The sequence below is a fragment of the Onychomys torridus genome, chromosome 12, assembly GCF_903995425.1.
Source record: "Onychomys torridus chromosome 12, mOncTor1.1, whole genome shotgun sequence".
Lineage (NCBI taxonomy): Eukaryota > Metazoa > Chordata > Mammalia > Rodentia > Cricetidae > Onychomys > Onychomys torridus.
Window position 1 is genome coordinate 17,238,081 of NC_050454.1, and position 17,728 is coordinate 17,255,808.

A 17,728-nucleotide genomic window follows, 5' to 3' on the forward strand; every position below is an offset into this window, starting at 1 on the left:
TTGTGTACATATGATACTGTGAAACTACTATTCAGCCATGTTTGTGATGGCAAATAACTGATATTCTAAAGTGTACTGACTTAGTCAGCTGTGATGTCTAATAGGTTAAGCAAAATAATTTTTCAACAATGATAATTTAACATTTGATGAGTATGAGGGAACCATAAGTCAAGAACCATCTGTGAAGTTATAAGAGGAAATAAAGATCAAAATATTAGCTAACTTACCATGCACTAACACATATTATAACAGCATTACATCACAATATTATGTAGAAGATCTATGGAGGGAGAGTAGCAGGATGGCACAGTGAGTAAAGATGACTGATTGTCACCACATCTAATGACCAGAGTTCCTTCTCCAAAACCTACATAGTGGGAAGAAAACTGACTCTTGCCCTCACTTATGGTCTATAGCATGCACATGGTCTATAGCACACACACACACACACACACACACACACACACACACACACACACACACACACATCTATGGAGACCAGATTCCATGATCTTCCTAGTATTCATGCCCCAGAGTGTATGTAATACCTGTGACTTGCTTTTAATCAACAAAACGTGGCAATGATCATGGGATGTCATGTCCATGATTGTTACATATGACTATGACCTCTATCTTCTAGAAATATTCTCTTGCTATCTTATTGGTTTTTAAAAGAAAGTTTCCCTGCAATCAGCTGACCTGTTAAAGATGGTCACTGTTGTAGAGCAGTTTCCTCTGAATTAAAGCACTTCCTCCAGGAGAGAAGGGGAGGCTCATTGGATTTGGGATAAAAACAAACCTCACTTCTTGGAAAGCAGAAACTTTCAAGATTCAGGACAGCCCCACTCTGGAGTTATAGAAATGGGGGAAAAACTGATGGCAGAAGAGACTGGCTGCTGAGAAAGGAGTCTCAATCAGCTGAGCAATTTCCTGGATGGGTTGAACTGCTTGTACGGTGTGCAGAGAGCTCCAGGAATGCAGCTTTCATCCAGTCTCCATCTATGGTCTTCTGGGTGGGCTTTTTGTGAGGCAGCTGCTCTTCTGAGTCATCTCTGCTCCTATGCATAACCCTTCCCCCTCAATCCTGTTAGTTGCCAGGCTGGATTTGGGTACAACTGTCAGTTTAGTCTGTCATGGTTTTTCTATTGGGATTGAGTAGATATGTGTGTTCTGTGTCTCCCCAAGAAAAGTCTCACACAACAGCCATATGGCAAAAAGAACATAGTTTTTAATCAACATCCAATAAGAATCTAAGGTCCTCCATCAATTTTCAAGATACCTAAATGTTGCCAACAACAAAATAAGACTGAAAATGGATACTTTCGTTGCCAAGCCTTCAATGAGAGGCTCTGAGAGCCACATATATTAAGCAGGGTTCTCCAGGAGAACATAAGCAGTAGAATATACACACATGCAGACATGTATGTGCATGTGCTAAAGGGCCTGTTGAATTGGTTTATACAACAGAGGCTGGGTAATCCAACAACAACCATCTATATTGCTGGATGATCAGAGAATCTCACAGAGCTTCAGTACAAGAAGTTAAGCTCCTCAAAAGGACTAAGTATGGTGCTGAAATTTTCTGGAGAGCCACTGGTAATGAAGGAGGATGCTAGAACTTGATTATAGGAGAGGAGGAATGGACTCAGAGAAACAAAGCCTCCACAGAGGTTTTCTCCCATACGCAAATCCTAGCTTCTAATTGTTGAATATATGTGTCTAGGTGGAAATAAATATAGGTAAAGGCCAGGAAACTAGAAAGGGAACCATGTGATTGGAGGAAAAATTTTAATGGATGGGGTTGGAAAAGACAAGAGAACAAAATAAAAGAGGGAAATACTGGAGACAAAAGGATACAGTAGGGAAAGGAAGGTCTGAGAGATGGTATGGGAACAAACAAAAATTATATATATATATATATGACCTGGGAATTTTCTATGCCATGTAAAAATGACAAAGCAATAATATTCTTTGTTATATGTAACCTTGTATGTTTTAAACATCAAACAAAGTAAACATATTATTCAAGAAATTTAAAAAAATAAGTCATTTCAAATTGTTCTAGTAAAGCAATCAAGTTTTCTCGAATTTTTTAGTTATAGAATTGTTAGCAAAATATACCTTCCCTTTATTTTAGTTAATATTCCTTGGAAATATTTTGGCTAAATCAATAGGTAGAATATCACAGACAGAAAATGTGAACTGACATAATAGGTCCAAATAACTTAAGGTCTATAAATCACAGTTTACATCTTGAATTTCATCTACAAAGCATGTCAAACACTCTGCTTTCTCTAACATTACAAAAATTTATGACCAGTGATAGCAAAGATTGTTAATATAATTAAAATGGGAATGTTTTCTTCATTGCTTGGCTCATATTACCAAAGAGTAACTTCTTTATGTTTTATTCTAAGGTGTATTTGAAAGGAACCCAAGAATCAGGAGATATAAGCATGCTTAAGTCACATGGTGGCACATATACAGTTTTTCAAAGTAAATATTATATATTTTGTAAGTACTGAAACAAAACAATGTGAGGCTGGAGAGATGGTTCAATAATTAAGAGCACTGGCTGCTTTTCTAGAGGATCCAGGTTCGATTTCCAGCACCTACATGGTGGCTCACAACCATCTGTAACTCTAATCCAGGGGATCTGACACCCTCTTCTAGCCTTGATCCAGGCACATACATGGTGTGCAGACATTCATGCAAAAAAACCACTCATACATATAGAATTTAAAAATTAAAAAATGTTAAATCCTTTAAAACAAAATGTTTTTCAGAGTTCTTAGGATGTAAACTTGTACCAAACCTGTTGGCTTGCTCCAACAAACTTTATGTTGCTAACCAATTAACTCACTTCAACTGAGATATTAAAATTATAAGTTGGAAAGCATGATCATCAATATTTCTTCCTTTTAAGAGAATCATAAAGGGGACCATAATATTCCCTTTAAAGTATGAATAGTGAGGAAACAAAAAACAAAAAAATGAACAAGGCACTTTGTCCATCAACCCAAAAGTGAACAGTCAGGTTTACTCAAAGTGTTAGAAAAGAAAAAAAGAAAAAATCTTGTGTGTGTGTCATACATGCATGTGTGCACATGGTGTGCATGTATACATGGATGTGTTTTGAGGTCAGAGGTTCTTAGCAGGTTTCTTCCTTTATCACAGTAGCTTTTTTTCCCCTCGAGACAGACCCACTCTTATTGAACGTGATACTCACAGATTTGATAGGCTGGCTGTCCAACGAGCTCTGGGCATCTGCCTGTCTCCACCCTCCACCCCACCCCCAAATGGTCCAGCTTTGGCAGGGATACTGAGGATCCAAACTCAGGTCCTCATGCTTGCAGAGCAAGCACTGACCAATGGAATCATCTCCCAGCTCCCCTCCCTCAAAGAACTCTTATGAACAGATAGAGATGAACAGCATAACAATCTGAATAGTGATAGTTTTAGTGGTATAGCAGTATAGCACCTCTGAACTGATCTTACAGTTTTTCAATATCCTTACATTTCTACTATATTACTTATTTTATATTTAAATTAAGATAGCACACCATGCTCTTGGTACTGTCTGGCCCATTGTTCCTTTGCAGTACTCATGAAAACAATTTCTTCTACAAAATAAAGTAGAAAAATAATCAGCTTAATCTAGAGAAAGAAGTCTTAACTAACTTTAGTAAATTATTTTTTTCCCCTGAGACAGGGTTTCACCAGGCTGGCTTTGACCTCAGAGATACACCTGCCTCAGCCTTCTGAGTGCTGGAATTAAAGGCATGTGCCACCACTGCTCAGCAGTAAATTCTTGTGTTTATTTTTTCTCATTATAAAATTTTTTGATATAAAGATACCAATTCATAAAGTAACAAGATGCAATACTCATGAATTTTACTCAGAATATTTAGAGTTGATGGTTTAACACTCACATATTATGCTCATAAGATAAAAATACTGAAAATATAATGAGTAATTTCTATATAGTTACCATTCTATTTTCTCATATTCAAATAAACGTATGTGCTTCATTAAGATCTGCCAAAATAGCAGTGATTCCTTGCCAACCCTTATCATGCAATAGAATAAGCACCATGTTGAGCTCTAGGTCAGAACTACTTTCCTCCAGTGTTTACCTTGGTTTGAATGGTGTCAACCTGTATAAATTTACTTCTCAAAGGCTTCTCTTCTTATCATTAACATCAAATTTTCCTGTGGTGTGCTTTTCCACTTACTATAAGAAGTCTGGTTGCTTCCCAAGTAGTAGATAGACTACTGTACATAGTTAGGGTACAGCTCAGTGATTACTCGATCACTGATGACTATTAATTAAATGGATGTGCATATGCCTAGGTCTAATTGAATCCAACACTGGAAATATTATAATATCATACAATTTATTACATATAAAATAATTTTATCCTGTTTGCATTCAAATAAACCCCTGGCTATGATCATTCTAAAATGAGCGGAACTGAATTTTGATCAAAGTACCGTCTTTGGCAATGCTAAAATTCAGTGTTTAATTAGAACTCACATTACTGCTAAAAAGTATTTTGGTAAGAGGGTCAGGGTTGGAATGCTGGAGATATCTGAAATGATAAAAATATGGGAAATAATTTGCCTTTACTTGAGTTTTAAATGTTAGATCTAAGTTTTCATTGCCATAGCCCAGGGAAAAGAAAATACAATTGCTGAAGTGATGTTCGATAACTTAGAGAACAAAAAGTTTAGGTTTTCCACATTTTCATAAGTGGCTGAACCTATCCCAATTATTCATTTTCTATGAAAAAAAAAAACAGGCAATAGCATAGATTTATAAAAGAAAAAGCTAGTCAAGCTAGCATAAAAGTTTCTCAAGAAACAGTTCTGTCATACATAACAGTTCTTCACAAATGGTCTTACCGTTCTCTGTTAAACTTTAGGGAATGAAGAATAGCTGGCCTTTTCTGTCTCAGATTCCACAAATGAAGTGTATCATCTGAACTCGCACTGACCAAAGCGCCCTGTGACAAAAGGAAACAAAGTGTGTGGCTTACCTAAGAGGACAACAGAAACAATACATTTGTTTACAGATTTAACATTGCCCGAGTAGATATGTGTTTATGTAACCTAGGAAAAAGTATGAAAGTTAAGAACGCTGAGTTGGAGAGGCAAGTGACTTACTACATATGGATGGTCAGGATGACTTGTTCAGAAAACCCCTTTACTACTAGAGAGGAATAGAGGAATAATCAATATACCACCTATACTGGTTAGATTTTTTTTATCAACTTGATATAAGCTAGAGTCACTTGGGTGGAAGACTCTCAACTGGGGCACTGCCTCCATCAGATCCACCTGTGGAGTGTCTGTGGTGTATTTCTTGATTGCTAATAGATGTAGGAGAGCCCAGAAAACTATTAGCAGTGCCCACCCTTAGGCAGGTGGTCACAGGTTATATAAAGACTCACAAACTTCAGCCTGACAGCTGTGGAGCCTGCATGGGACTGGACTAGGCCCTGCATGGCGAAGACAGTTGTATAACTTGTTCTGTTTGACAGGCCCCTGGCAGAGAGACCAGGAGCTATTCCTGGTGCATGAGCGGGCTTTCTGGAGCCCATTCCCTAGGATGGAACACCTTGCTCAGCCTTGACGCAGCAGGGAGGGACTTGGTCCTGCCTCAACTGAATGCCCCAGGCTTTGCTGACTCCGCATTGGAGCCCTTGCTCTTTTAGAGGAAGTGGGTTGGAAGGTGGTGGGGAGCAGGAGGGGTAAGAGCGGGATCTGTGTTTGGCACGTAAAATGAATAAAAAATTTTAGTTAAGGAAAGAAAAATCTGGCTAACCATGAGCCAGAGGGAGGAAGCCAGTCAACAGCATTCCTCCATGGGTTCTGCTTCAGGTTTCTGCCCCGCTGGAGTTCCTGCTCTGACTTCCCTAAGGAATGGACTAGAGCCAGTTAGATGAAACTGAACAATACCCCGCCAAGTTGCTTTTGCTCAGGGTATTGATCACAGCAGCTAAAGGCAAACTAGGACAATATCATTGTGACCATTAAAGGGATTTCTTCTATCTCCTTTAAGAAAACAGCATTTAAAAGTTTTGTTTCTACTATTCACATAAATAATATATAACTTCACAGAGAAGCTGAAACCCAACCCAGTTTTATCAATCAAATATATTATAGGTCATAAAAGTATATATGGTTTCTTAAAATTATATATTTTATAATTTGACCTGCTGCTTACAGTCTAAAAAGCTTTATCTGTGATATTAAAAAACACCTACAATAAAATATTTCTTCACCTTGAATTAAGTACAACTATACAAATAATACTGAAATCCTTTGCCTTATCTCACCAATTACAAATTAATCCTATCTCAAATACAATAGAATATATTCTACTATTGAAGTAACAGAAAGCATATGTACAAATAACTGTCATATATAATTTTACACACACACACACACACACACACACACACACACACTATCACTGACATCTAAAGGTCATCTTAAGTATTCAGAACTTTGACTATAGTAATAACTTCCTCACTGAAATGATACCTGAACCCTAGAGTACCAAGGGTTCTCTATGTTGATCTTGAGATACTTAAAATGCTTCATATACTTCCCAAACAACTTTGATACTTTCATAGTTTACAACCTCAGTCACACACACACACACACACACACACACACACACACACACACATTCTCCTTTATATTCTATAAAAAAAAAAAAAAAAACAACTTATTTTAAAATTCCCAGGTTGGGGATTTAGCTCAGTGGTAGAGCGCTTGCCTACCAAGTGCAAGGCCCTGGGTTCGATCCTCAGCTCAACAAATAAATAAATAAATAAATAAATAAATAAATAAATAAATTTTCCAACTTTATTTCTGGCCCAGAAATTAAGAGAAAGAAGACTCCAAATTTCTTTCTGAAACAGTTCCTAAACCAAAACCACTGTGTACCTGTCTCAGTTAGGGTTATTACTGCTGTGATGAAATACCATGACAAAAGAAATTTGGAAAGAAAAGGGTTTATTTGGCTTATACTTTCACAGCACGGCTCATCTCGAAGGAAGTCAGTACAGAAACTTAAACAGGGCAGGAACTTGGAGACAAGACCTGATATAGAGGCCATGGAGGGGGTGCTGCTTACTGCCTTGCTTCTCATGACTTGCTAGGTCTGCTTTCTTATAGAACCCAGGACCACCATTCCAGGGATGGAACCACCTACAATGGGCTGGTTCCTCCCTCATCAATCACTAATTTAAAAAATTTCTTATAGTTCGATCTTAGGAAAGTATTTTCTCAATTGAGGTTCCCTCCTTTCAGGTAACTTCTAGCTTGGACTAAGTTGGCATAGAATTAGCCAGCACAACTAACCCCTTGCCAACTTAACACAAACACATCACTATTAAGCCACAGCTCTTCATTTCCTAATTATCCCCAAGATCTCACATTAAAAACATAAATAACTTTAAAAGTCCTACAGTCTTTACAAGTTCAAACACATTAAAATTTCAGTCCTTTTAATATTAGCCAGTCTCTTATAAAATCCAAAAGTCTTTTAAAATTCAAGGTCTCTCAATTGGGCTCCAGTAAAATAAAAAATAAGTGAAATATTTTCTTACTTCCAGAGGGAAGAACCAGGGCACAGTCACAATCAAATCAAAGCAAAACCAAACTCCAACTGTCCACTGTCTGGGATTCACTCATGATCTTCTGGACTCCTCCAAAGTGCTTTGGTTACTCTCTGGCTCCACCCTGTGCAGCACACTCAGCTTGTCTTCTAGACTCCAGCTGGCTCTACTCCACTGCTGCTGCTGCTGCTGCTGGTGGTGGTCATCCCATGATACTGAAATCTCAAAATGCTGAGGTCTTCTGCTGCAAATGGGCTGCACTATCACCAATAGCCTCTTCTAGGCTAGTTTCTCAATGCCAAGCCTCAGCTTCTCTGCATGACCCCTCCAGTCATGGGCCTTCAATTGCCCCTGAGGCTGCACCTTCACTAAAGGCCTCTTCTGGTCTCTCACAGTGTCTTGGTTGCTCTCATGACCCCTTCATGCCTTCAAAACCAGTACCACCTGGGTGATTCCTACACTACCAAGTTCAGCTGCCAGAGAGAGGTACAATCCTGGCCACCTCTGGAACACAGCTTCTGAGTTCTGACTCTGAGGAAACAGTTCCCAGAAGATTTCACCTCAATGATACTGGTTTCTTTTTAAACAGCACTTATTTCTCAGCTCCAGCAAACCATCATCAACTGTCCCAGTAATGCAAAGGTTTCATTTCAATGGTTCTAGTCTCTTGTTAATCATGGCCAACTCTTCAGCCCCAATTGGCCAGAATGACAGTCTAAATTCAAAAGCGCAAACAGTCCTGATAGAGTCTCTAAACTTCCCTTGAGAATTTCACAGGCGGGCCTCCATCTTCTGCACTGCTCTCAACAGTCTTATCTTCCAAGCTCCTATACAACATCCCACTGAGCTCTCAACACTCAATGAATTTTGTAGCCCAAAGTTCCAAAGTCCTTCCACAAATCCTCCCCAAAACATGATCAGGTCTGTCACGGCAATACCCCACTATGCTGATACCAACTTGGCTTAGTTACAGTTACTATTGCTGTGATGGAACACCATGACCCAAGAAACCTGGGGAGAAAAGGGTTTATTTGGCTTACATTTGCATGGCACTGCTCATCAATGAAGGAAGTCAGGACAAGAATTCAAACAGGACAGCAACCTGGAGTCAGGAGCTGATGCAGAAGCCACAGAGGGGTGCTGCTTACTGGCTTGCTTCCTATGGCTTGCACAAACTGCTTTCTTATAGAACCCAGGCCCACCAGTCCAGGGATTACCCCACCCACAATGGGCTGGGTCCTCCTCCATCATTCACTAATTAAGAAAATGCCCTACAGCTGGATCATATGGAGGCATTGAGGTTCTCTCCTTTCAGGTAACTCTAGCTTATGTCAAGTTAATACAAGACTAGCCAGCAAAGTACACCATGATATTTCTCTTTATATCATATATCTGGGATTTGGATCTCTCAGAAGAATATCTTTACAACAAATTATAATCAGAATATTTTCAATAATATTTATATAATTTTCAGACTTATATATATGTAAATACATGTCCAAAAGGTATATGTTAATATAACTTAAACATGAACTCATAAATTATTTCATACCATGCAATAAAATTTACCTTATATATGCTTTGAGGATTTTTATATTTGTTTGTATGAGTTTTTTATTAAATGTATAAATTCTCTATAGATATAAACTAAAATTATTAATATTTCTTGAAAGCATCTAATGAACTAAAACTTTTTAACTTAGAACAGAATAATGATTTCATTTCTGAGAGAGGTAGACATTCACTTGGGAAAAGGTAACAACAGAAACATAAACTTATTATATTGAAATTGGTAAAACATGATCTATAATAGACACTTTTCTGCAACACACACAAAAATATACCAAAGATAACAGAATATAACAACATGCTGGGTGATAGTGATCTATGCCTTTAATCCCAGTAACCAGCAACCAGCAGGCAGAGGTAGGCGGATCTCTGTGAGTTTGAGGCCAGCCTGGTCTACAGAGCTAGTTCCAGGATAGCCAGATCTACACACAGAGAAACCATGTCTCTAAAAACCTAAAAATTAAAATAAATAAGTAAATAACAGCATAAGCTGGATAATATTTCTGTGTGACAGCTGATTAATCTACAAAGAAAATCAGTATTATTAAGTCTGTGATAAGACTAGGGTGTAAAATATCAGTGGATCACCAAACATATAAATCAAAGTAAGTTCATAAGCAGAGCATCTACAGTTCATTTACAGAAGCAAAATGAACCTCCTGCCAGTACTACTGAAGATTTGGGGGAAAAAATGTAAACCTGCAAATAAGGAACACTAACCATGGAGTCAGGAACTGGAAGATAAGGGGAAAGTCCAGAAATTATTATGGGGTGCATTGGAGCAGATAGTTCATGATAAACAATGAAAACAAAGCAAGAAGATTGAATCTTGTCTTAATTTACTTAAGTTACATATCCTCATATAGCACAAGAGCAAACATAGATCCCCAAAGACAATTCTGAGAAACTAAGAGCAAAGCACAGTAAACAAATCATGCCTAGTAGACTATATCTGCAGAAGGCAGAAGGCTGAGGTCCCTCTGCCAGGAACTACAGAGTAGCATGAGAACTGAGAACGGTGGACACATCAGACAGAGCAGAATGACTGGCTATCATACTGATGTTTGCTATGTTCCTGTTTTCCTCCCCGTGTCTTTGATACCAGAGTGCCTACAAGAGGAAATATGTTTGACTGGTTAGCAAAAGGGTTATCATCACCCTCTGGAAGAGTCTGAGACAAGTAAAGTCAACATTTGCTATTATCATCATTACTGGCTTTCCTACTGACTGGTTCTTTTTTTTTTTTTTTCCAACAATTTTTCTCTTACTTTAATTTTCTAAGATTTCTACATTTTATTTATTTATTTATAATGTTTTATTATTATATTTGTGTTTTAATTTTACACATCAGCCACGGGTTCCCCTGTCCTCCCCTGTCCCGCCCCCACCTTTTCCCCAGCCTCTCCCCTCCATTCCCATCTCCTTCAGGGCCAAGACTCCCCTGGGGATTCATTTAAACCTGGTGGATTCAGTACAGGCAGGTCCAGTCCCCTCCTTCCAGGCTGAGCAAAGTGTCCCTGTGTAAGCCCAAGGTTCCAAACAGCCAGCTCATGCACTAAGGACAGGTCCTGGTCCCACAGCCTGGGTGCCTCCCAAACAGTTCAAGCTATTCAATGGTCTCACTTATCCAGAGGGCCTGATCCAGTTGGGGGCTCCACAGCTTTTGGTTCATAATTCATGAGTTTCCACTAGTTTGGCTATTTGTCCCTGTCCTTTTCCAATCTTGGTCTCAACAATTCACACTCTTACAGTCCCTCCTCTTTCTCGACAGTTGGACACCTGGAGCTCCACCTGGGGCCTTGCCAAGGATCTCTGCATCCACTTCCATCAGTTATTGGATGAGAGTTCCAGCACAACAGTTAGGGTGTTTGGCCATCTGATCACCAGACTAGGTCAGATTAGGCTTTCTCTCAACCATTGCCAGTAGTCTACAGTGGATGTATCATTGTGGATTTTGGGGCTGGAGAGATGGCTCAGTGGTTAAGAGTACTACCTGCTCTTCCAGAGGTCCTGAGTTCAACTCCCAGCAACCACATGGTAGCTCACTGGCTGGTTCTCTTAACGTGAAAGAGCTGTACACAATGGCAGGAGTCACTCAAAAAATCTGAGTTAAGATGACTCTAAGTTGCCTTCAACTAAGTAAAAACTACAAACTTTCTTAGCTTTATAAATGCATATTCTGTTTCTAAAAATTTAGCTAATCTCTGTAATGCCTATGGACACACAAATAAAACACACACATCAACCAATAAGTGTGTATGAAAATAAAGATAAATGCATATGTACAGATAAAAGATAGTGCTCTCTGGCTATCACTGAGCAGGGCTTGGTTTGTTCCTCAAATGATGCCGCTTGAGGTCTGACGGGGTAGTTCCACTTGTGGAAACTGAGTAGGGTAGGTAGGTCCTCAGATAGCAATGCTGTGGCGTTTCAAGAGAAAGAAGAAGAGAGTGCTAGCTGTGGGACCCAGAACTGGGCTGGCAAAGCCATCATTGTTTGTGTTTGTTTGTTTGGTTTGTTTTTGTTTTTGGAGCCAGGATTCAAACCGGCGGCTTTCTGTGAGCTTAGCAAATACTCGGCCACTGAGCTATATCCTCAGATCGTGTTTATGGTATTTCAGTATTGTTTTGGAAGAGGATATTACTGGGAAAAACTGTAACAGAGTACATGTAGTTTTCTGCACTTTATTTTCTTACTATTGTACATGAATTTCTAATTATCCCAAAACAAAACATTTAAGCAAAATTAATTAGTGGATTTACATAAACTAATAAAAACATAAAGACAATAAAAAAGATGCATGAATTATACATATAAAAGCTATTGGTAAATACTTTCAATAAAGATGTAAGCAAAATATTTAAGTTGGGGGGAAGAGAGTAAGTAGAAAGAAAGCTTAATGGTTTAGAAAATATTAAATAATTTTTAAAATTATAATACACAGTCACAATGAAAGGATCTTCTGCTAGATCAAATGTTTCCTTCTTATTAAGTTTAGTATTGAATGTAGATTTTAAATTTAATATTTTGTATTATATTTAATATTTTCTATGTTAAATTTAAAATCTAAATCTAAATTTAACATAGAAAATATGAAAAATGTGATTAGTAATAATGCATACATATGGATTTTTAAATATCTAAAATCATAATATCAAAAATAATTATATCAACTATAGGTTAAATATCCATATTCCAGATATACAAAATCCTAGTGTTCCAAAAGTTAAACTTTTCCACAAAGGGAAAATTCCATAACTGATCTACAATGGTTACATTCAAAATACAAGCGCATTAAAAAATATACAAAATTACCATCAAACTATGTGTATAAGATATACAAACAATATAAATGAACTTAATGTTTAGATCTGTGTCCCTTCTCTAAGGTGTCTCAATATATATGCATATATTCGAAAATTTAAAATCCAAAGTCTATAGACTTTCTAGACCCAACTGTTTTGGATAAGGAATATTCAACCTGTAATAATCTCTGAGTGTGTGAATATTTGTATTTTAAACATTCAAAAATACTCTGTGCATGTGTGTTTGAAATAGTAAAAAACAAAACAAACAAACTTACCTCATTAATCAGGAATTGGAGCTGCAAGACAGCTGCACCACTTTCATGTTGGCAGTAACAGTCAACACCAGGCCTCCCAAGTCTAACATAATAAAAGTCAAGGATTCTAACATCTGAATTAGCACAAATATTAAAAAGGGAAGGAGAATCTGATTTATTTAGCAATTAATGTTTTGATTCTTCATTGTCCTTATTTTTAAAAAGAATTGAAATATTTTACTTTACATAAACTTAATTATACAGCATAAATAATATTCTAACAATTAGAAGACTTATAGTAAAGCATCAGAAGGAAGGAGTTTCCTTCCCATTAAAGTAAAACAAGAGTTGAGAATCCAGACACATCTCATTTCTTTTAATATTTATCTGAGTAAACATTTCTTTCCCTACAGCAGGTTCAAACAATTGAAAGATTTCAGTGTACTAAATGAAATCATGAAATGTTTAATCTGTTAGCCAGACATGGTGGTACATGCCTTTGATCTCAGCACTGCGAAGCAGGATAGGAGGATTTCTATGAGTTCCAGGACAGCCTCCTCTACATAGTGAGTTCTAGAACAGCCAGGACTACACAGAAAGAGTTTCACAACAAAACAATTAAAATATATTTAAATGTTAGCAATATTGGTTTATTAAAAAGCCCTTCTAACCATATTTTAAAACCAATAGGTTATAAATAAATTAATACATGATATATAAAATAGTTTCTAAATAGAAAAATGTGATTTAAAAGACAGATATGAAGAAATAATAGTAATATATTTTTCAGTTTACATAAAGAAAGTTAACCTATAAGTCAAAGAAGGAACAAAAGAGAAAAGAAAAAGGACAAAAGAATATAATAAGGGAAGACACCACAGAACAAATTTTATTGATGTATTCCTTACCAAATGACGTATTTCTATATACAGTTATCATTTGCTTCTTTTCTTAAAGACAAAAAAATTGCATGAAAACTTCTATTCCCAGCCACAGTGAAGAAACAGGGAGCAGATTCATCCTCCTACCCAAGCAATTAAAAAGTATAAACGACATTGGTGTAACTATATTCATGAACACTACAGTTTTCAGACATTGCATATCAAATGAGGAATGGTAGTAGTTACTGAAAAAGGGAAACGTTTACATATCAAGAAAGTTAACCTATAAGTCAGATAGGGAGCAAAGGAGAAACGTAAGGAATGAGGGAAAACTGTAGGAAGACTGTAAGCTTTCTCACTGCTCCAGAGCACTCTCTAGAGAATATGCAGACCACACTACAGGGCTATGAAATTCAGCTGACTCCCTTTGTTGAAAAGACAGAAGGATTCATAATTCATGTGCTTCCATTCATTTGGCTATTTGTCCCTGTGCCTCCCCAATCTTGGTCTCAACAATTCACACTCTTACAGTCCCTCCTCTTTCTCGAAAATTGGACAACTGGAGCTCCACCTGGGGCCTGGCCGAGGATCTCTGCATCCACTTCCATCAGTTATTGGATGAGAGTTCCAGCCTGACTGTTAGGGTGTTTGGCCATCTGATCACCAGACTAGGTCAGATCAGGCTTTCTCTCGACCATTGCAAGCAGTCTACAGAGGATATATCATTGTGGATTTCTGGGGACCTCTCCAGCACTCTGCCTATTCCTATTCTCATGTCATCATCATTTATCATGGAGGCCCCAGCTGGATCAGGCCCTCTGGATAAGTGAGACAACTGAATAGCTTGGACTATTTGGGAGGCACCCAGGCTGTGGGACCAGGACCTGTCCTTAGTGCATGAGCTGGCTGTTTGGAACCTTGGGCTTACACAAGGACACTTTGCTCAGCCTGGGAGGAGGGGACTGGACCTGCCTGTTCTGAATCCACCAGGTTGAGCTGAATCCCCAGGGGTGCCTTGATCCTGGACGACATGGGAATGGAGGGGAGGGGATGGGGGTAAGGTGGGGGTGGGGGCGGGAGGGGGGAGGACAGGGGAACCCATGGCTGATGTGTAAAATTAAAACACAAATATAATTTTTTAAAAAAGATTAAAAAAAAGAAAAGAAAAGACAGAAGGAAGTGAGGGAGGTTCAGAACAAGGAGAATTCACAAGGCCCGAAAGCAGACAAAAGGACACTTGCTGAAGCATGAGATCTGCAGAAAAGCAGCTCGGAGTGGAGCAAGTATGGAACATGGAATAGAGTAATGGAAACTATTTGAAACTGGGAAAAGAAAAAACTAAGAAAGAAATAAGGTATTTCTTGAAGAAACCAGACCAAAAGCAAACAAACGACATCAAAATAAGCTAACTCCTTCTTAAAGAACAAAGCAAAAAAGAACAAAACAAGGCATGTTTAAGTGAGACCAGGAATGTTTCATGTTCCTACCCTCTAAAATGGGAATCCCTAAAATTCACAGAACAGTCATGCAAAACACAAAGAAAAACAGTCTGAGTAGTGAGGAAAAGTATCTCCTGATAAGGTGGTTCTGTCACTACGTCTGGTCTAGAGCTAAATAAGTAAGCTAACTGGTTAGTCATATGTCTCCCAATGAGATCAGATGAAATCGGTTTTTAAAATGGACGTCTTTTACCTTTTGAGATTATAATTACATCATTTCCCCCTCCCCTTTACTCCAAGGATGACAATAAACTGGGGGTGGGGCTGGAGGGCAGAGCCCAGGAGGCTGGAACCCTACACAAAGAACTGTAGGCAACTAAAGAATGCTGACAGCAGGTAAAATCAGCTCTTAAAACTCACAATCAAAAAGAAACGGGGAGGAAAACAAAAAAGAGAACTAGAAAACAAACTGCAGCACCCTGGGTTTAATTCAGCCACATCAATTCCACATTGAAAACAAATAGAATTTATACTCCAATTAAAATACAATAAATGTCATATCAGAGAAAAAAGCAACAATCGAACTATACAATGCCTACAGCAACTCATTTAAAACTAAGTCAGACACAGTGGTTCATGTCTGTAATCTCAGCACTTTGAAAAGCTGAAACAGGAGAATTGTTGCACTCTGAGACTGGCCTAGGGTATATAAGCTGAGCAATGACACATGAACTGTTATCCAAAGGCAAAAAAAAAAAACAACTGTGTGTGTGTGTGTGTGTGTGTGTGTGTGTGTGTGTACAAATATACTAAATAGATCAAAAGTTTAAAACTTCAAAAATTATGTACCATGTAACTCTAATCAAAATATAGAAATGAAAGATGCTGATATAAGACAAACTAGACTATAGAACAAAAACATTAGCAAGGCTTAAGATAATCAGTTTGCATGATAATTAGAAAAATCATAATAAAATAATAAAATATAATGCATCAAAAGTGGGTTAGAGTTAGGGTTAGGGTTTGCAGTACTTGATGAAAATTTAGACTTTATAATAACCTTCGTTAGAAAATTCAAAAGTGTCTCAAATTAATTAAGCTTTAGACTTAGAGGAAAACTTAGAAAACATTTCTACTCATAAAATATATTTTGATAATTTTTCTCCTTCCTCAAGTCCTCCTATTTCCTCCATACCTTCTCAATAAGAAGCTAGAAAATAATTTTAAAGTAAATTAATCCTAAGAGCAGTATAAACAAAGCTATAATAAAGGAAGCAGAGAAATCAGTTAGAGTAACAATAAAAATTAATAAAATAAAAACTGATTTGAAAACATTAACTAAAATCCAGACTTATCAGCAAGAGAGTACAAATGTCCTATGTAAGGACCTATGAGGAGATATTACCATAAGTCTTCAAAAATAAAAAATAAACATGAAGAGTACTATGCCAATTAATCTTACAAAGTATATGAAATGAAAGAAGTCTTAGAAAAACACAAACTACACAAAAATAGGAAACAATAACATATCAACTGATGAAACTAAATCCTAACTAGAAACTTTTTCTCAAAGGAAACTCCAGGAACAGATGATATCAGCTGTAACTTTTATAAAACATTTCTTAAAGTACCAATTTTTTAAAATGCTAGAGAAAACTTAAAGAAATTCTAGTTTCTGACACATTTTATGAAGATAGCATTCTGATTCAAATAAAACAAAGATATCACAATAAAAAATTTCAGACTAGTATCTCTTTTGAACATAGATTAAAAAATGTTAGTAAAAGTATTAGCCAACTAAATACAATGTATAAGAGGAATGTGTTGTAATCAAATAGAATTTGTCCTAGGAATTCAAAGTTGGCTTTACCTTCAAAAATCAATGTAGTTCATCCAATTAACTTAGAACAAATTTTTTTATAGATACAGAAAAGGCTACTGACAAAATATGAGAGTTCTTTCCTAATAAAATTTTTGGTGAACTAGGAAAACAAATTTCCTCACAGAAGAACATTCAAGGTGTTGGAGGGCACCTAGGTTTCTTAGTGGCTTTATCCAGCAGGACTGCATTAAGAGGAAGATTGGACCATGAGCCTGAGTACCAGGTGTTTGTAAGGGTCTACACTTGGCTGTATCTAGTAAGGGAGAGGTCCTTTGTTATAAAAAGCCCTTTGGAATAAAGTTCCAGACTGGTGCATAAGGATCCAGGCCCACCTGAGGCTATCCTGCATTTCTCTCTGTCCCCTCTTTATTTCTAACTAAGTCTCTTATCCCTCATTCCTCAAGAGACCCTTGGTAAATAAATGTGGGAGCTGGTCCCCCACACCAAGGAAAATCTATGCATCAGTTTATACATTGTGTTTATTTGCAGATAATATCATAACTTAGGAAGAAAACCACAAAACTGCTACATGGCTACTAAATGAACTGAATTATGAAGAATGGAAGATCAAATGCCAGAGACTATCAGATAGCTCAGCATGTCAACAGACATGTCACCAAACCTGACAACCTGAGTTTGATTTCCAGGAGCCACATGATAGAAAGAGATAATCAAATCCTGCAAGTCCTGATTCATTCCCTCCCTCTCTCTCTCTCTCTCTCTCTCTCTCTCTCTCTCTCTCTCTCTCTCTCTCTCTCACTCAC

General features: G+C 37.4%; 1 protein-coding gene across 10 annotated transcripts in view; it reads right to left on the reverse strand.

Annotated features, from left to right (window-relative positions):
• Positions 1–17,728, reverse strand: part of Stxbp5l (syntaxin binding protein 5 like) — a 250,942-nt gene that overhangs the window by 163,020 nt on the left and 70,194 nt on the right. For all 10 annotated transcript variants that reach the window (XM_036203312.1, XM_036203309.1, XM_036203307.1 and 7 more), the window contains exons 4-5: positions 12,784–12,865; positions 4,906–5,006 (exon numbers count right to left, since the gene is read on the reverse strand). In XM_036203312.1, the coding sequence (XP_036059205.1) occupies positions 4,906–5,006; positions 12,784–12,865 (183 nt within the window). The remainder of the gene's footprint in view (positions 1–4,905; positions 5,007–12,783; positions 12,866–17,728) is intronic.